Source organism: Pristiophorus japonicus, chromosome 11, assembly GCF_044704955.1.
Source record: "Pristiophorus japonicus isolate sPriJap1 chromosome 11, sPriJap1.hap1, whole genome shotgun sequence".
Classification (NCBI taxonomy): domain Eukaryota; kingdom Metazoa; phylum Chordata; class Chondrichthyes; family Pristiophoridae; genus Pristiophorus; species Pristiophorus japonicus.
The window spans coordinates 218,933,794-218,954,051 of record NC_091987.1 but is presented as its reverse complement, the minus strand read 5'-3'; the positions used below and the strand labels follow the sequence as shown (position 1 = coordinate 218,954,051).

At 45.8% G+C, this 20,258-nt stretch overlaps 1 protein-coding gene across 1 annotated transcript in view; it reads left to right on the top strand.

Moving 5' to 3' along the window:
* The first annotated feature begins 9,682 nt into the window (after nucleotides 1-9,682).
* The window catches only part of mfrp (membrane frizzled-related protein), a 35,905-nt gene continuing 25,329 nt past the window's right edge, over nucleotides 9,683-20,258 (top strand). Inside the window, exons 1-6 of the mRNA XM_070893184.1 lie at nucleotides 9,683-9,759; nucleotides 10,278-10,380; nucleotides 13,250-13,378; nucleotides 14,874-15,068; nucleotides 16,683-16,911; nucleotides 17,943-18,073. Of these exons, the coding sequence (XP_070749285.1) occupies nucleotides 9,697-9,759; nucleotides 10,278-10,380; nucleotides 13,250-13,378; nucleotides 14,874-15,068; nucleotides 16,683-16,911; nucleotides 17,943-18,073 (850 nt within the window). The 5' untranslated portion in view covers nucleotides 9,683-9,696. The remainder of the gene's footprint in view (nucleotides 9,760-10,277; nucleotides 10,381-13,249; nucleotides 13,379-14,873; nucleotides 15,069-16,682; nucleotides 16,912-17,942; nucleotides 18,074-20,258) is intronic.

The window sequence follows — 20,258 nt, the reverse complement described above, 5'->3', positions numbered from 1 at the left end:
TGGTATTGGGGGTAACGTTCTAGCGTGGATAGAGAACTGGTTGGCAGGCAGGAAGCAGAGAGTCGGGATAACGGGTCCTTTTCAGAATGGCAGGCAGTGATTAGTGGAGTGCCGCAGGGCTCAGTGCTGGGACCCCAGCTCTTCACAATATACATTAATCATTTGGATGAAGGAATTGAATGTAATATCTCCAAGTTTGCAGATGACATTAAACTGGGTGGCGGTGTGAATTGTGAGGCGGATGCTAAGAGGCTGCAGGTTAGGTGAGTGGGCAAATGCATGGCAGATGTAGTATAATGTAGATAAATGTGAGGTTATCCACTTTGGTGGCAAAAACACGAAGGCAGAATATTTTCTGAATGGCGGCAGATTAGGAAAAGGGGAGGTGCAACGAGACCTGGGTGTCATGGTTCATCAGTCATTGAAAGTTGGCATACAGGTATGGCAGGCGGTGAAGAAAGCAAATGGCATGTTGTCCTTCATAGCTAGGGGATTTGAGTATAGGAGCAGGGAGGTCTTACTGCAGTTGTACAGGGCCTTGGTGAGGCCTCACCTGGAATATTGTGTTCAGTTTTGGTCTCCTAATCTGAGGAAGGATGTTCTTGCTATTGAGGGAGTGCAGCGAAGGTTCACCAGACTGATTCCAGGGATGGCTGGACTGACATATGAGGAGAGACTGGATCAACTGGAGTTTAGAAGGATGAGAGGGGATCTCATAGAAACGCATAAGATCCTGACGGGATGGGGCAGGTTAGATGCGGGAAGAATGTTCCCAATGTTGGGGAAGTCCAGAACCAGGAGACATAGTCTTAGGATAAGGGGTAGGCCATTTAGAACTGAGATGAGGAGAAACTTTTTCACTCAGAGTTGTTAACCTGTGGAATTCCCTGCTGCAGAGAGTCGTTGATGCCAGTTCATTGGATATGTTCAAGAGGGAGTTAGAAGTGACCCTTATGGCGAAAGGGATCAAGGGGTATGGAGAGAAAGCGGGAAAGGGTATACTGAGGTGAGTGATCAGCCATGATTACATTGAATGGTGGTGCAGGCTCGAAGGGACAAATGGCCTACTCCTGCACCTATTTTCTATGTTTCTATGTCATCCCCTCCCTGCAACAGTACCCAAAGCGGTGTATCTGTTTTTCGGGGGGATGACCGCAGGGGATCCCTGCACTACCTTCCTTGTACTGCTCTTCCTGTTGGTCACCCATTCCATATCTGGCTGTGGACCCTTCACCTGCGGTAAGACCAACTCACATTTTATTAAATGTCTCCTGCCTCCCTCCAAATGTTTATTTTTGAGAGAACCATAGGGTTAATAAAATAATTCACTTTAGCTCCATTTTGCAAAATTCCAATCAGCAATCTCAGGCCTGGAACCCCAAGCTGAAATCAGGAGGCCGATATCCTCATGAAACTATTTTTATTTGCTGTGGGGGTTGCCAATTTTTCCTCTCTCCAGGACAGTTCCTGTGACACCAGCAGTATCTCACCCAAGCATTTTGTCCTTATTTTCCCTGACAGTAAGTGTCTGTAGCTATTTAATTGTAGCTGAGCCTGATCATGTTCTGACCTGATGCAGTGTGGGACTGAAGCTTGGAGTTTGGAGTTTGCCTCTGAAAGTCTGTTGGGGAAAATGTAATGACGCAGTGCTTGCAGAACCCCAACCGATGGCGCCATTCGTCCCAAATCAGTTCCATTTCCTCTTCATAAAAAGAAACAGAAAATGCTGGAAATACACCCAGACAAGAATCCTCTGTTTCTGAGCGTGAGATTAACATTTGGGATATAGACCCTTGCCGAGCTGTGTAATGTTAATCTGTGTTTTCTCCTTTCTAATGCTAATGGATCTGCTGTGCATTTCCAGCACCCGGCATCAGCATCATCATTGGAGGAGAGTGAGCTCACCCGAGTCCCAACCTCACACCCATCTCCAAACCCAACCTCAACCCCGCAACCCTAACCACAGGAAACATAGAAAATAGGTGCAGGAGCAGGCCATTCGGCCCTTCGAGCCTGCACCACCATTCAATAAGATCATGGCTGATCATTCCCTCAGTTCCCCTTTCCTACTTTCTCTCCATACCCCTTGATCCCTTTAGCCGTAAGGGCCATATCTAACTCCCTCTTGAATATATCCAATGAACTGGCATCAACATCGCTCTGCGGCAGGGAATTCCACAGGTTAACAACTCTCTGAGTGAAGAAGTTTCTCCTCATCTCGGTACTAAATGGCTTACCCCTTATCCTGAGATTGTGTCCCCTGGTTCTGGACATCTCCAACATCGGGAACATTCTTCCTGCATCTAACCTGTCCAATCCTGTCAGAATTTTATATGTTTCTATGAGATCCCCTCTCATTCTTCTAAACTCCAGTGAATACAGGCCCAGTCGATCCAGTCTCTCCTCTTATGTCAGTCCTGCCATCCCGGGAATCAGACTGGTGAACCTTCGCTGCACTCCCTCAATAGCAAGAATGTCCTTCCTCAGAGTCGGAGACCAAAACTGAACATGATATTCCAGGTGAGGCCTCACTAAGGCCCTGTACAGCTGCAGTAAGACCTCCCTGCTCCGATACTAGCGATGAAGGCCAACATGCCATTTGCATTCTTCACCGCCTGCTGCAGCTGTATGTCAACCTTCAGTGACTGATGTACCCAGGTCTCGATGCACCTCCCCTTTTCCTAATCTACTGCCATTCAGATAATATTCTGTCTGCATGATTTTGCCACCAAAGTGGATAACCTCACATTTATCCGCATTATACTGCATCTGCCATGCATTTTCCCACTCACCTAACCTGTCCAAGTCACCCTGCAGCCTCTTAGCATCCTCCGCACAGCTCACACCGCCACCCAGTTTAGTGTCATCTACAAACTTGGAGATAATTACACTCAATTCCTTCATCTAAATCATTGATGTATATTGTAAATAGCTGGGGTCCCAGCACTGAGCCCTGCGGCACCCCACTAGTCACTGCCTGCCATTCTGAAAAGGAGCCGTTTATCCCGACTCTCTGCTTCTTGTCTGCCAACCAGTTCTCTATCCACGTCAGTACATTACCCCCAATACCATGTGCTTTAATTTTGCACACAATCTCTTGTCAAAAGCCCTTTGAAAGTCCAAATACACCACACCCACTGGTTCTCCCTTGTCTGCTTTACTAGTTACAGCCTCAAAAAATTCTAGAAGATTTGTCAAGCATGATTTCCCTTTCATAAATCCATGCTGACTTGGATCGATCCTGTCACTGCTTTCCAAATGCGCTGCTATTTCATCTTTAATATTTGACCCTAACATTTTCCCCACTACTGATGATGACAGGTACTGATGATTACCTGTTTTTTCTCTCCCTCCCTTTTTAAAAAGTGGTGTTACATTAGCTACCCTCCAGTCCATAGGAACTGATCCAGAGTCAATAGATTGTTGGAAAATGATCACCAATGTATCCACTATTTCGAGGGCCACTTCCTTAAGTACTCTGGGATGCAGACTATCAGGCCCCGGGATTTAGCAGCCTTCAATCCCATCAATTTCCCCAACACAATTTCCTGACTAATAAGGATTTTCTGAAGTTCCTCCTTCTCACTAGACCCTCGGTCCCCTGTATTTCTGGAACGTTAATTGTGTCTTCCTTCGTGAAGACAGAACCAAAGTATTTGTTCAATTGGTCTGCCATTTCTTTGTTCCCCATTATAAATTCACCTGAATCAGACTGCAAGGGAACTACATTTTGTTCACTAATCTTTTTCTCTTCAAATATCTATAGAAGCTTTTGCAGTCAGTTTTTATGTTCCCAGCAAACTTCCTCTCATACTATATTTTCCACTTCCTAATTAAACCCTTTGTTCTCCTCTGCTCAATTCTAAATTTCTCCCAGTCCTCAGGTTTGCTGCTTTTTCTGGCCAATTTATATGCCTCTTCCTTGGATTTAACACTATCCCTAATTTCCCTTGTTAGCCACAGTTGAGCCACCTTCCCAGTTTTATTTTTACTCTAGACAGGGATGTACAATTGTTGAAGTTCATCCATGTGATCTTTAAATGATTGCCATTGCTTATTCACCATCAACTCTTTAAGAATCATTCGCCAGTCTATTCTAGCCAATTCACGCCTCATACCATCGAAGTTACCTTTCCTTAAGTTCAGGACCCTAGTCTCTGAATTAAACTGTGTCACTCTCCATCTTAATAAAGGATTTTACCATATTATGGTCACTCTTCCCCAAGGGGCCTCGCACAAGAAGATTGCTAATTAGTCCTTTCTCGTTACACATCACCCAGTCTAGGATGGTTCCTTGAGATATTGGTCTAGAAAACCATCCCTAATACACTCCAGGAAATCCTCCTCCACCGCATTGCTACCAGTTTGGTTAGCCCAATCAATATGTAGAGTAAAGTCGCCCATGATAACTGCTGTACCTTTATTGCACGCATCCCTAATTTCTTGTTTGATGCTGTCCCCAATCTCACTACTACTGTTTGGTGGTCTGTACACAACTCCCACTAGCGTTTTCTGCCCTTTGCTATTCCGCAGCTCTATCCATACAGATTCCACATCATCCAAGCTAATGTCCTTCCTTACTGTTGCGTTAATTTTCTCTTTAACCAGCAACGCTACCCCACCTCCTTTTCCTTTCTGTCTATCCTTCCTGAATGTTGAATACCCCTGGACATTGAGTTCCCAGCCTTGGTCACCCTGGAGCCATGTCTCCGTAATCCTAATTATATCATATTCGTTAATAGCTGCCTGCACAGTTAATTCATCCACCTTATTACGAATACTCCTCGCATTGAGGCACAGAGCATTCAGGCTTGTCTTTTTAACACATTTTGTAGACTTTTGCAGTAATGTGGCCCTTTTTGATTTTTGCCTTGGGTTTCTCTGCCCTCCACTTTTACTTTTCTTCTTTCTATCTTTTGCTTCTGCCCCCATTTTACTTCCCTCTGTCTCCCTGCATAGGTTCTTAGGGGAGTGTTTGCTAGTGTTGTTGGGGAGGAGTTAAACTAATATGGCAGGGGGATGGGAACCAATGCAGGGAGACAGAGGGAAACAAAAAGGAGACAAAAGCAAAAGACAGAAAGGAGATGAGTAAAAGTGGAGGGCAGAGAAACCCAAGGCAAAAAACAAAAAGGGCCACTGAATATAAAGGGGCTACAGGTGGGGTCAAAACTAGAAATCATGGTTTAAAAACTAGTATTAAAACACTCTACCTAAACGCACGCAGCATTCGAAATAAAGTAAATGAGTTGACGGCACAAATCATTACAAATGGGTATGATTTGGTGCCCATTACAGAAACGTGGTTGCAGGGTGGCCAAGATTTGGAATTAAACATACAGGGGTATCTGACAATTCGGAAAGATAGACAAGAAGGGAAAGGAGGTGGGGTAGCTCTGTTAATAAAGGATGATATCAGGGCAGTTGTGAGAGACGATATTGGCTCTAATGAACAAAATGTTGAATCATTGTGGGTGGAGATTAGAGATAGTAAGGGGAAAAAGTCACTGGTGGGCGTAGTTTATAGGCCCCCAAATAATAACTTCACGGTGGGGCGGGCAATAATCAAGGGAATAATGGAGGCATGTGAAAAAGGAACGGCAGTAATCATGGGGGATTTTAACCTACATATCGATTGGTCAAATCAAATCGCACGGGGTAGCCTGGAGGAGGAATTCATAGAATGCATACGGGATTGTTTCTTAGAACAGTATGTTACAGAACCTACAAGGGAGCAAGCTATCTTAGATCTGGTCCTGTGTAATGAGACAGGAAAAATAAACGATCTACTAGTAAAAGATCCTCTTGGAATTTGTAATACAGATTGAGGGTAAGGAAGTTGTGTCAGAAACGAGCGTACTATGCTTAAACAAAGGGGACTACAGTGGGATGAGGGCAGAGTTGGCTAAAGTAGACTGGAAACACAGACTAAATGGTGGCACAACTGAGGAACAGTGGAGGACTTTTAAGGAGCTCTTTCATAGTGTGCAACAAAAATATATTCCAGTGAAAAAGAAGGGTGGTAAGTGAAGGGATAACCAGCCGTGGATAACCAAGGAAATAAAGGAGAGTATCAAATCAAAGACCAATGCGTATAAGGTGGCCAAGGTTAGTGGGAAACTAGAAGATTGGGAAAATTTTAAACAACAGCAAAGAATGACTAAAAAAGAAATAAAGAAAGGAAAGATAGATTACGAAGGTAAACTTGCGCAAAACATAAAAACAGATAGTAGAAGCTTTTACAGATATATAAAACGGAAAAGAGTGACTAAAGTAAATGTTGGTCCCTTAGAAGATGAGAAGGGGGATTTAATAATGGGAAATGTGGAAATGGCTGAGACCTTAAACAATTATTTTGCTTCGGTCTTCACAGTGGAAGACACAAAAATCATGCCAAAAATTGCTGGTCACAGGAATGTGGGAAGGGAGGATCTTGAGACAATCACTATCACTAGGGGGGTAGTGCTGGACAGGCTAATGGGACTCAAGGTAGACAAGTCCCCTAGTCCTGATGAAATGCATCCCAGGGTATTAAAAGAGATGGCGGAAGTTATAGCAGATGCATTCGTTATAATCTACCAAAATTCTCTGGACTCTGGGGAGGTACCAGCGGATTGGAAAGCAGCTAATGTAACGCCTCTGTTTAAAAAAGGGGACAGGCAAAAGGCAGGTAACTATAGGCCGGTTAGTTTAACATCTGTAGTGGGTAAAATGCTTGAAACTATCATTAAGGAAGAAATAGCGGAACATCTAGATAGGAATAGTGCAATCAAGCAGACGCAGCATGGATTCATGAAGGGGAAATCATGTTTAACTAATTTACTGGAATTCTTTGAGGATATAACGAGCATGGTGGATAGATGTGTACCAATGGATGTGGTGTATTTAGATTTCCAAAAGGCATTCGATAAGGTGCCACACAAAAGGTTACTGCAGAAGATAGAGGTAGAGGAAATGTATTAGCATGGATAGAGAATTGGCTGGCCAACAGAAAGCAGAGAGTCAGGATAAATGGGTCCTTTTCAGGTTGGAAATCGGTGGTTAGTGGTGTGCCAGAGGGATCGGTGCTGGGACCACAACTGTTTACAATATACATAGATGACCTGGAAAAGGGGACAGAGTGTAGTGTAACAAAATTTGCAGATGACACAAAGATTAGTGGGAAAGCGGGTTGTGTAGAGGACACAGAGAGGCTGCAAAGAGATTTGGATAAGTTAAGCGAATGGGCTAAGGTTTGGCAGATGGAATACAATGTCAGAAAGTGTGAGCTCATCCACCTTGGGAAAAAAAACAGTAAAAGGAAATATTATTTGAATGGGGAGAAATTACAACATGCTGTGGTGCAGAGGGACCTGGGGGTCCTTGTGCATGAATCCCAAAAAGTTAGTTTGCAGGTGCAGCAGGTAATCAGGAAGGCAAATGGAATGTTGGCCTTCATTGCGAGAGGGATGGAGTACAAAAGCAGGGAGATCCTGCTGCAACTGTACAGGGTATTGGTGAGGCCGCACCTGGAGTACTGCGTGCAGTTTTGGTCACCTTACTTAAGGAAGGATTTACTGGCTTTGGAGGGGGTACAGAGCCGATTCACTAGGCTGATTCCGGAGATGAGGGGGTTATCTTATGATGATATATTGAGTAGACTGGGTCTTTACTCGTTGGAGTTCAGAAGGATGAGGGGTGATCTTATAGAAACATTTAAAATCATGAAAGAGATAGACAAGATAGAGGTGGAGAGGTTGTTTCCACTGGTCGGGGAGACTAGAACTAGGGGGCACAGCCTCAAAATACGGGGGAGCCAATTTAAAACCGAGTTGAGAAGGAATTTCTTCTCCCAGAGGGTTGTGAATCTGTGGAATTTTCTGCCCAAGGAAGCAGCTGAGGCTAGCTCATTGAATGTATTCAAGTCACAGATAGATAGATTTTTAACCAATAAGGGAATTAAGGGTTACGGGGAACAGGCGCGTAAGTGGAGCTGAGTCCACGGCCAGATCAGCCATGATCTTATTGAATGGCGGAGCAGGCTCGAGGGGCTAGATGGCCTACTCCTGTTCCTAATTCTTATGTTCTTATGTTCCCATCCCCCTGCCATATTAGTTTAATCCCTCCCCAACAGCACTAACAAACACTCCCCCTAGGACACTGGTTCCGGTCCTGCTTAGGTTTGTACTGATCCCACCTCCCCTCGAACCGGTTCTAATGTCCCAGGAATTTGAATCCCTCCCTCTTGCACCACTCCTCAAGCCATTTATTCATCTTAGCTATCCTGCAATTCCTACTCTGACTAGCACGTGGCAATGGTAGCAGTCGTGAGATTACTACCTTTGAGGGCCTGCTTTTTAATTTAACTCCTGGCTCCCTAAATGCAGCTTGTAGGAACTTCACACCCATCCCCAAACCCAACCTCAACCCCCCAACCCTAACCCCAGGACCGTGTGTACAAACAACAGACTGGTAGGGACATGGTCCCGGGAGCTGGCCATTCAGAGAGAGAGAGAGAGGGAGAAACAGAGAGACACAAAGAGAGAGATAGAGAAAGAACCTGGGAGAGAGACAGATCTACAGGAGAAAGACTTTACTGCAATGAATTCAGTGGCCTTTTTTGTAATTTAAGAATCTTCTGTTATTTAATTAGAAACTTTGGAATTGCTTCCAATTCAAACATCGAATTTGGAATAACACGGCCATAGTTCAGAGAGAGGAATGTGCATGTGAATGTATTTAACAATGAATAATCCTGATTATTTAGAGCAGATCAGAAATCTGGGGGTGGTGGGGAGTGAGTGGGTTCAGTCAGCATCAACCCTGGCGCACCCTCTCCTCTCTCCCCTCCCCTCCCCTCGCTCCCTTTATCTTCCACTTCCACCCCACCACTCACTTCCCCCCACCCCCTCCTCCGCTCTCTGTCTGAGTCTCTTTCAGTCGCGCTCTGCTAACTCCTATCAACTCAGATTAAAGTAAAACGTCAAGCTATTCAGAAAGGGAGAACGATAAATCTGGAGGTATTTGGCTGCAGTGTCACATGTGACTGGAATAGAGATCGGGAGGTCGCTGCTTGTTTCAAAACCACTTCTCAGAATCAAGAGCTCAGGAGTACCTGACACACTGCGCAAACTTCACACACCGGGTATCTGTTTGTCATGGGCTGCAATCTTTTTGCAGTTTCCATCAATAAATGTGTTGAATTTGCAGTGTTTGAAGTGACGCCAACAGGGGACCACTGATCCGAATTTAAGCTGTTTGAAAACTTGTGAGTATTGCAGGCTGATCATAGAGTTTAATAGAGGGAGGGATAGAGAGAGGGAGGGATAGAGAGAGGGAGAGATAGAGAGACTGAACAGAAAGAGGGAGCGAGAAAGGAAGAGAAAGACAGAGCAAGGGAGAGAAAGAGAAATAGAGGGAGCGAAAGTGACGGAGACAGAGACAGTGAGAGAGAGAGAAAGTCAGACGGAGAGCGAGACGGTGAGAGCAGGAGAAAGAAAAAAATATAGAAAATCAGACAATGTGAGGGTGAGATAATTAATATTTATATATCGGGGCAGAGGGGAAATATATCAAATCTATTGAGAAACTTGAAGCTGAACTACCGTTTGAAATATTCTTTCACTGGACTCTCTGATGTCTCGCTGGGAAATTGAACCAATTTCCAGTAAAATTCTCTCGTTCTCGATTTTTTTTGTAGCCAACAGGGTTTCCTCAAACATGAGAGAGAAACCGGACTTCACGGAAATCACTTTGGAAGACCCCAGGAGAGATGAGAGTAAGGTAAGGCGAGGACTTCAGGCGCAGGCTGACGATCTCAGCTGTTTAAAGCAAGGAATCCATTTGCCCCAATATCCTCCCTTCCTCCTCTTCCCCCTCCTGTTCCCAACGGGTTCTCCTTACTGGGTCGGATTCCATGGGAACCAGACTATTCAACATGGAAATGTTGAGCCCATTGCTGCCCTGCTTTCGACAGTCACACAGGTCACGCGACAGTGGTCGGGAGCAGAGCTCTGGCTGATTCTTCCTCCATAACCCGGCGACTTGAGAAAGACAAATGGTCAGACAGATTAAAGCACCCCTAGCCATAGTTATATTACCCCAACCATCATCCCAAACTTCACCCTCAACCATCTCTTTCCCCCCACCCCAACATGCCAACCAATTCACCAAACCACCCCCAAACCATTAACTCTACCATTAGCCCTGCCAATGAGAGAGCGCAGTGCACGTAGTAGAGACTAGAACTGAGCAAAACTTAGAAATGTGGGAAAATGAAACCAATTATATGCTTATTTTAGACGGATTTTGTTAACCCAGCCTACCAGCCCGAGAATGGAATCGAGGAGCACGTGGATCGAGGAACTGGAAACTACATGAAAACGGACCCAGGGAATGAATCGGGTATGAGCAACACTGAGCTCCCAACCTATGTGGGGAGGAGTGGGGGCATGAAGGTGGTGAAGTGAGGGTGGTGAGGGGGCATGGCATGGAGGGGTTGGTGAGTGGGTGAGGAGGAGGTGGGAAGTGATGGGGAAGGGTTGGTGAGTGGGTGAGGAGGGGTGAGGTGGGGGTCCTAAGGGGGTAGGACAGAGCTGCATTTTACCGCCTTCCCAGGGTTGTTTGTTGAGAGGGGAGAAATCCAGCCTGAGGGCAAAGTTCAGGTCTTTGCTCGTGTCCATAAGGAGCAGCTCTGATTTACGGGAGGCATCAGGGCAAGAAGGATGTGTGCAGGTGATGAAAGGAACATGCATGAGTGGAAGATACTCAGGCAGGGGAGATTATCATTTTGAAACGCCGTACTTGCTTAAATGATCCATGACTGATGGATCCTGTGTGGCACTGACAGGAGATCCTGAACCACGAGGCCCTGGAAATGCTGGACCTTGTCGAGTCCAGAGACTGCTTTCTGTTCCTCAGCCAATTTTGTATTGACGTAGATAGAGAACTGGTTGGCAGACAGGAAGCAAAGAGTAGAAATAAACGGGTCCTTTTCAGAATGGCAGGCAGTGACTAGTGGGGTGCTGCAGGGCTCAGTGCTGGGACCCCAGCTATTTACAATATACATCAATGATTTAGACAAAGGAATGGAATGTAATATCTCCAAGTTTGCAGATGACATTAAGCTGGGTGGCAGTGTGAGCTGTGAGGAGGACGCTAAGAGGCTGCAGGGTGACTTGGACAGATTAGGTGAGTGGGCAAATACATGGCAGATGCAGTATAATGTGGATAAATGTGAGATTATCCACTTTGGTGGTAAAAACAGGAGGGCTGATTATTATCTGAATGGTGACAGATTAGTAAAGGGGGAGGTGCAACGAGACCTGGGTGTCATGGTACATCAGTCATTGAAGTTTTGCATACAGATACAGCAGGCGGTGAAGAAGGCAAATGGTATGTTGGCCTTCATAGCGAGAGGATTTGAGTATAGGAGCAGGGAGGTCTTACTGCAGTTGTACAGGGTCTTGGTGAGGCCTCACCTGGAATATTGTGTCAGTTTTGGTCTCCTAATCTGAGGAAGGACATTCTTGCTATTGAGGGAGTGCAGCGAAGGTTCACCAGACTGATTCCTGGGATGACAGGACTGACATATGAAGAAAGACTGGATCGACTGGGCCTGTATTCACTGGAATTTAGAAGAATGAGAGGGGATCTCATAGAACCATATAAAATTCTGACGGGATTGGACAAGTTAGATGCAGGAAGAATGTTCCCAAAGTTGGGGAAGTCCAGAACCAGGGGTCACAGTCTAAGGATAAGGACCGAGATGAGGAAAAACTTCTTCATTCAGAGTTGTGGGCATGTGGAATTCTCTACCACAGAAAGTTGTTGGGGCCAGTTCATTAGATATATTCAAAAGGGATTTAGATGTGGCCCTCACGGCTAAAGGGATCAAGGGATATGGAGAGAAAGCAGGAATGGGGTACATATTGAATGGTGGTGCAGGCTCGAAGGGCCGAATGGCCTACTCCTGCACCTATTTTCCATGATTCTATGTATCCATGCTGCCATTCTTATGTCCCTTTAAAACCGTGGGCTTTAATTTTTCTACCATCTTTGTCATATGTTAAAAGTTCATATATACATTAACCGCACAACCATCATTAATTTGCTTTAACAAATCCGTGCTGACTTTCATTTATCGGCCCATACTTTTCCAAATGCCAATTAATTTTGTCCTGGATTATTGTCTCAAAGTTTCCCACCAGCGACCTCGGTGATTGGCCTGTAGTGTATCCCTCTCCCCTTTTTTAAACAGGGGTGTAACATTTACAATCCTGATTAATCCTGACTATAAATATTAATACCTAATATTGCCTCCACAGTTTTGGGCACTGGGTCATTCAAATCCATCCAGCTGAATGGGCCTTGGCTAAATAGGGAGTGAATATGAACAGGGGAGTAAATTTAAAACGATTCTGCGGAAACATTATTTCAGTGAGCAAGTGGTCCAACTATGGAACAGGCTCACTAGGGAGACAGTGGAAGCAGTTAGCATTGATTAATTCAAATTCAAATTACATAGATTTCTTTCAGAAAGTAATATTTTGAGATTCAGTCTGTGGCGTGTGGTGAGTGCAGTGCTCCGAGGGAACAGGTTCCCAAAGCTCTCCATCACTGGGGCTTTACTCACCTGTGTCTGGCTCTGTTGCAGACTCATTGACACAGATCGATTGCTGTGATTGGTCACTAACTCCATTATCGTTGTAACATGAGACTACCAGGATGGTAGAAGGCGAACTAAATGGACCTTAGTCTATTTTCATCCAGTAATTCCTATGTTCCTAACGGGGTGAATCTAACACTATCAGCCTCTGCTCCCCAAACCCAAACAAATGAAACAGCGTCGCACAGGAAATTAAAGTTAAAATGTCTGTAATTTAGCTCCCCACATTGGCCCCGTTGTTGGATCCAATGCCGAGTGGGATACTGAACCACACAGGCCAGAAGGAACCGGTACGATTCCTCCTCTGTGCTGATAGCTCATCTCAGGCAGGCAGTCACTGTCCAACAGCAGGCCCTGCCCTGCCCTGCCAGGGTCCCTGCTCCTGATTACATCCGACCACCCCTGCTGGACACGACCAGGTTCAGCTCTGGTGGCCCTGTGAGCAATTACTGGTCAACACTTGAATAAGATTTGAGTGCCTGGCCCGTGGAATGTACACTAAGCCCTGTCAGGAGAGCGGGGAGAGGGACATAATCAAAACCAGGCTGTAGGCTGTGAGTTGGGAGTCAGAGAGCTGTTAATGAATTCTGTCTTTCCCTACTCCAGTGAATGGTTCCTGGGAAACGCTCGCTGGGAGAGCCGGCACGTGCCCAGGCCCGGTGTGGCTCTTTGTCACAGTGACGGCTGTAATTCTGACCGTGACTATTGGAGGGAGTCTGATCACCTTCACCGTCCGTGAGTATCTGAATTTATTCAGGCAGGTGGTGCTGTGTTTAACCTGAGCTGCCTACACAGGCAGCGACTCCCACTGTTACCCCCAATGCTGTGTGACAGCCCAGTAGGGAGAGAAAAGGTTTCCTTGTGATGGACAAGGATCTGTTATCATCCACAGGCAGTTTCAGTATGTTGAACAGCACTCTGCTTCGGAGGAATGCTGAGATATATTTGGATCACGAACATATCATCATTTTTTAAAAAAGGACAGGAAAAGACCAACTGGTGCATCAAGATTGTCCCATTTAAATACCGTGTGCAGCATCACCCCACCCCAGTCACTCAATCCCCTGGGAGGGGAAAAGAGAGAAAGTGATCAAGCCACTCCTGCAAACTGCAGTAGCTGATAATGTGATAATCACCAGATAATCTAGTTTTAGGTGTTGGCTGTGGGATAAATATTGGCCAGGACACTGGGGAGAACTCTCCTGTTCTTGATTGAATAGTGTCATAGGGTCTTTTACGTTCACCTGAGGGAAGACGACACCTCGGTTTAACGTCTGATCCGAAAGACAGCACCTCCAACAGTGCAGCACTCCCTCAGCACTGCACTGGCGTGTCAGCCTAGATTTGTGTGCTTCATGTTTCCAGAGTGGGGCTTGAACCCGCGACCATCTGACTCAGAGGTGAGAATATTACCCACAGAGCCATGGCTGACATCTATTAGTCCACCTTCTACGGGGCTCATTAACAATTTGTCAATGACTCTCCTTTCCCTTCCGGGTTTCCTCCTCCTGCTTGCAGACACCTCAGTCCCCCACCCCCAGTATGTGATGGGGGTCAAACTCTTTGCCCCCTCGCACTGCCCTGTGTAACTCTGTAACTCTCTGCCCCCTCGCACTGCCCTGTGTAATTCTGTAACTCTCTTCCCCCTCGCACTGCCCTGTGTAACTCTGTAACTCTCTGCCCCCTCGCACTGCCCTGTGTAACTCTAACTCTCTGCCCCCTCGCACTGCCCTGTGTAACTCTAACTCTCTGCCCCCTCGCACTGCACTGCGTAACTCTGTAACTCTCTGCCCTCTCGCACTGCCCTGTGTAATTCTGTAACTCTCTGCCCCCTTGCACTGCCCTGTGTAACTCTGTAACTCTCTGCCCCCTCGCACTGCCCTGTGTAATTCTGTAACTCTCTGCCCCCTCGCACTGCCCTGTGTAACTCTAACTCTCTGCCACCTCACACTGCCTTGTGTAACTCTGTAACTCACTGCCCCCTCGCACTGCCCTGTGTAACTCTAACTCTCTGCCCCCTTGCACTGCCCTGTGTAACTCTGTAACTCTCTGCCCCCTCGCACCGCCCTGTGTAATTCTGTAACTCTCTGCCCCCTCGCACTGCCCTGTGTAATTCTGTAACTCTCTGCCCCCTCACACTGCCCTGTGTAATTCTGTGAAGAGCCTGTTGCTATGGTTGATATACTTGGCATTGCCCTGATCCATCCAATGCTCTTCTTCCTCTCGATAGAATTTGTTATTCAGGAAGCATCAGACAATCGGTCTGGGGAAATGATCACCACCCAAAACGAAGGTAACCGGACTTTTATCAGCCTCTTTACAGTCTCTCCCTCTGACGCCACTTCCAGCTCCGAGAACTTGATCCTGGGCATGCCTGACGTTTCAGCAGCTACTGCACCATCCCAAACCTCAACACCATCACCATGTGAGTTTTACTACCCCTGTAGAATGTTCCATCACACTAACAGGCCATTCAGCCCATCCACTCTAATTCCACTGTCCTGATCACTCCCCGTACCCTTTAATATCCCACTCTCCTGCTCCCTCCCCCTCCCTTTAATAATCATCTTTTTCAAGCAATTATCTAATTCCCCCTTCAAGAAATTTATGGACTTGGTTTCAACAACAGGGGTGCGGGAAAATTCCACATTCCAACCACCCTCTGAGTACAGAACCTTTCTGTAACTCCTGATTCTTTCTGTGATAAATTTGTAGCCTCTCATTACCATCTGGCCAATCAATGGAAGCATGCATCATCATTTATCTTATCGTGAAGACCTCCTCCTCCTTCTCAACTCGAGTGAAAAATCCAGAAACTCTTGAGTGTTTCTAACTATAACTCCCTCATCCCTGATAACATCCTGCTGAATCTACACTGCATCATTTCCATTGTTTCTACATCCTTCATATAATGAGCTGCTCAACATTAAATACAGCCCCACTAAAATCTTACAACTTCAACATTCTATGCCCCTGGATGTGAAACAAGGTTTTCATGACCCTGTCCACTTGTGCTGCCACATTATTGACCTGTGTATCTGCTCACCCAGGTCCCTCTGCTATTCCACTTAAAATCTTACCATTTAATGTGCATTTTCTTTCTCCATTCTTACTTGCATAATGTATTTCACATTTCCTTCTTCGTTGAACTGCATCTACCACCTATCTGCCCCTCCCGCTTACCTATCTATGTCCTCAGTCTTTCACAGTCCTCACCAAAATTACCAAACCTCCTAATTTGGTGTATCAAAAACTTTGAAATTGTTCCATCAATTCTGAAGTGTATTTGTATACAACATAATTAAACAGCCTCAGCACAGAGCTTATCATATTCTTCCAGTCCAAGAAGTTTTGTTTCAGCCATATCCTTCAAATATAAAGAGAACCCGACGAACACCAGCACAGTCAAACACTCGCATGGCACAGGTTAGATACAGAGTAAAGTTCCCTCTACACTGTCCCATCAAACACTCCCAGGGCAGGTACAGGGGATTAGATACAGAGTAAAGTTCCCTCTACACTGTCCCATCAAACATTCCCAGGGCAGGTACAGCACGGGTTAGATACAGAGTAAAGCTCCCTCTACACTGTCCCATCAAACACTCCCAGAGCAGGTATAGCATGGGTTAGATACAGAGTAAAGCTCCCTCTACACTGTCCCATCAAACACTCCCAGGGCAGGTACAGGGGGTTAGATACAGAGTAACGCTCCCTCTACACTGTCCCATCAAACACTCCCAGGGCAGGTACAGCACGGGTTAGATACAGATGAGGGGACTACCTCCATCAGCCTGCTGGACTTGTAGTCAGACCCCAGGAAGAAAAGGACAGGGTCTGAATGACGGCAGACCCCAGTACACTGCAAGATAAGAAAGTGGAGCAGCGAATCCCATGGGAGGTGATTTTCTCAAGTTGCTTGCTGCCTATGGGTGTAAGGTGGAAATCAGCATCATTGATGATCATGTTCACTCACAGAGCAGCAGGCTGGGGCTCCAGGGATTAATCAGCAGCTGCACTGACTCATTTCTTCTGGTTGCAGTGTGCGGTGGCATCTTTCGAAACCCTGAGGGCTCGTTGTCCACCCCCCGTTACCCAGCGCAATACCCGGCAAACCTGCTTTGTGTTTGGTGGGTCGTAGCAGAGCTGGGCCGCGTGATCCAGTTTAAAGTCGACTCGCTGAACATCGAGGGTCAGTCACCGTGCCACTTTGACCGGCTGGATCTTCATGAGGAAGCGGAGAACGGACTTCACTCCCACCAGATAGCGCGGTCAGTTGGCAGTCTGCCAGGGAAAAACAAGACTGCACTTATAAAATAAACTCTGTCAATTGTCGGTGAAATGGGGGTCATTTTAACCGAGCTCACGGATGGCAATCCCAAGGGTGGATCGCCGGTTTTACACCCCATATTGTATTTCTTTCCACTGATTTCAATAGAAAGTAAAATCAGGCAGGATGTGAAACCGGTGTGTTGCTCCCAATCCCATCAGTTTCCTGACCAGCAGGTCAGCTTAAAATGACCCTCAATATCTTAGTCATTCTCTCCAGCTACTACCTGATTCAACTTCCACTCAGTGTTGTTTGGCATTTTATTTAAAGGGTTGAGTGCGAGGGTAAATAGACGTAGAGTGGGTAATCTGATGGTATTGTCTTCTCTCGAGTAATTGTGTGGTCTGACCTGTTGCTCACATGTACTTTCAGACGATTGCTTGCAAACACACAACTTCATGTTTATTAAAAATACTTCAGTCCTCCCCCACGTTGTCTGGGCAACTGAGTTATCATCATCATAGGCGGTCCCTCGAATGAGGATGACAAGAGTTCACAGATGTTTCAATGAAGGACCTGATGTTCCTGCCCCACTGACCCCTGCCGTCCTAGATAACGGTTCCCTTCTCCTACCTGCAGTAACTGAGGAGGCCCAGTAAACATGTTCCCTCTGGTGGTGACGGAGGGCATTTCAAAAAATAATAAAATGTTTCTGTGCAGTGAGGGCTGGACTCAGCTGCCTTGCTCAAGAGGGTATCGGATAGACGAGCCATTTATCAAGAGTGCTCGGGCAGGGGAATGGTCAGATTGTGGGTTGACCATGTTCCAGTGGGATGGCCATTGTTATAGGAGAAAGGTCTGTGTCTTGGCCTCTCGACTCAGGTCTGGCGAGTGGAGTAGGAGGTTACAGGTCATTGGTCGATCGGTATCGATTGGAAATCAGATCTCCGGATAAACACAAGTCGGTTGCAGCGGCGGTTGTGGGTATTCAGAGTTCCATTCTTACGACACTTTACGGTTCCCTCTCAACAGGTTGTGTGGGGATGTTGCGCCTCCTACTGTCAATACCAACACCAGCAGGCTTAAAGTCTCCTTCGTGTCGGACACAAGTGTTGGGGGACGGGGTTTCACGGCAAGATACTGGATGATCGAATCAAGTGACAGTAAGTGGAATTAAGATCTGTTCCAGATGGTTCAGGTGGATGTGAGAGATCCTGAGGGTGGGATGACTTTCACCTTCAGCATCTGGGATCAGATGGACCTCCTGTTCTAGAACTGCCTGCCTATCATTCCATTGATGGTCTGCACCTGGGCAGGACCGGAACCAATGTCCGAAGGGAAATGTTTGCTAGTGCTGGTGGGGAGGAGTTAAACTAATATGGCAGGGGGATGGGAACCAATGCAGGGAGACAGAGGGAAGTAGAATGGAGGCAGAAGCAAAAGATAGAAAGAAGAAAAGTAAAAGTGGAGGACAGAGAAACCTAAAGCAAAAAGTGCCACATTACAGCAAAATTGTGAAAGGGCAAAGTGTGTTAAAAAGACAAGCCTGAAGGCTCTGTGCCTCAATGCGAGGAGTATTCGGAATAAGGTGGACGAATTAACTGCGCAGATAGCAGTTAACAGATACGATGTGATTGGCATCAAGGAGACATGGCTCCAGGGTGACCAAGGCTGGGAACTCAACATCCAGGGGTATTCAACATTTAGAAAGGATAGACAGAAAGGAAAGGGAGGTGGGGTGGCATTGCTGGTTAAAGAGGAAATTAATGATAGTAAGGAAGGACATTAGCTTGGATGATGTGGAATCGGTATGGGTGGAGCTACGGAATACCAAAGGGCAGAAAATGCTAGTGAGAGTTGTGTACAGACCACCAAACAGTAGTAGTGAGGTTGGGGACAGCATCAAATAAGAAATTAGGGATGCATGCAATAAGGCTACAGCAGTTATCATGGGTGACTTTAATTTACATGTTGATTGGGCTAACCAAACTGGTAGCAATACGGTGGAGGAGGATTTCCTGGAGTGTATTAGGGATGGTTTTCTAGACCAATATATCGAGGAACCAACTAGAGGGCTCGCCATCCTAGACTGGGTGATGTGTAATGAGAAAGGACTAATTAGCAATCTTGTTGTGCGAGGCCCCTTGGGTTAGAGTGACCATAATATGGTAGAATTCTTTATTAAGATGGAGAGTGACACAGTTAATTCAGAAACTAGAGTCCTGAACTTAAGGAAAGGTAACTTTGATGGTTTGAGGCGTGAATTGGCTAGAATAGACTGGCAAATGATACTTAAAGGGTTGACGGTGGATAGGCAATGGCAAACATTTAAAGATCACATGGATGAACTTCAGCAATTGTATATCCCTGTCTGGAGTAAAAATAAAATGGGGAAGGTGGCTCAACCGTGGCTAACAAGGGAAATTAAGGATAGTGTTAAATCCAAGGAAGAGGCATCTAAATTGGTCAGAAAAAGCAACAAACCTGAGGACTGGGAGAAATTTAGAATTCAGCAGAGGAGGACAAAGGGTTTAATTAAGAGGGGGAAAATAGAGTACGAGAAGAAGCTTGCTGGGAACATAAAAACTGACTGCAAAAGCTTCTATAGATATGTGAAGAGAAAAAGATTAGTGAAGACAAACGTAGGTCCCTTGCAGTCTGATTCAGGTGAATTTATAATGGGGAACAAAGAAATGGCAGACCAATTGAACAAATACTTTGGTTCTGTCTTCACGAAGAAAGACACAAATAACCTTCCGGAAGTACTAGGGGACCGAGGGTCTAGTGAGAAGGGGAACTGAAGGATATCCTTATTAGGCGGGAAATTGTGTTAGGGAAATTGATGCGACTGAAGAACGATAAATCCCCGGGGCCTGATAGTCTGCATCCCAGAAATAGTGGATGCATTAGTGATCATTTTCCAACAGTCTATCGACTCTGGAACAGTTCCTATGGACTGGAGGGTAGCTAATGTAACATCACTTTTTAAAAAGGGATAGAGAGAGAAAGTGGGTAATTATAGACCAGTTAGCCTGACATCAGTCGTGGGGAAAATGTTAGAATCAATTATTAAAGATGAAATAGCAGTGCATTTGGAAAGCAGTGACAGGATCGGTCCAAGTCAGCATGGATTCATGAAAGGGAAATCATGCCTGACAAATCTTCTAGAATTTTTTGAGGATGTAACTAGTAGAGCAGACAAGGGAGAACCAGTGGATGTGGTGTATTTGGATTTTCAAAGGGCTTTTGACGGGGTTCCACACAAGAGATTGGTGTGCAAAATCAAAGCACAAGGTATTGGGGATAATATACTGACATGGATAGAGAACTGGTAGGCAGACAGGAAGC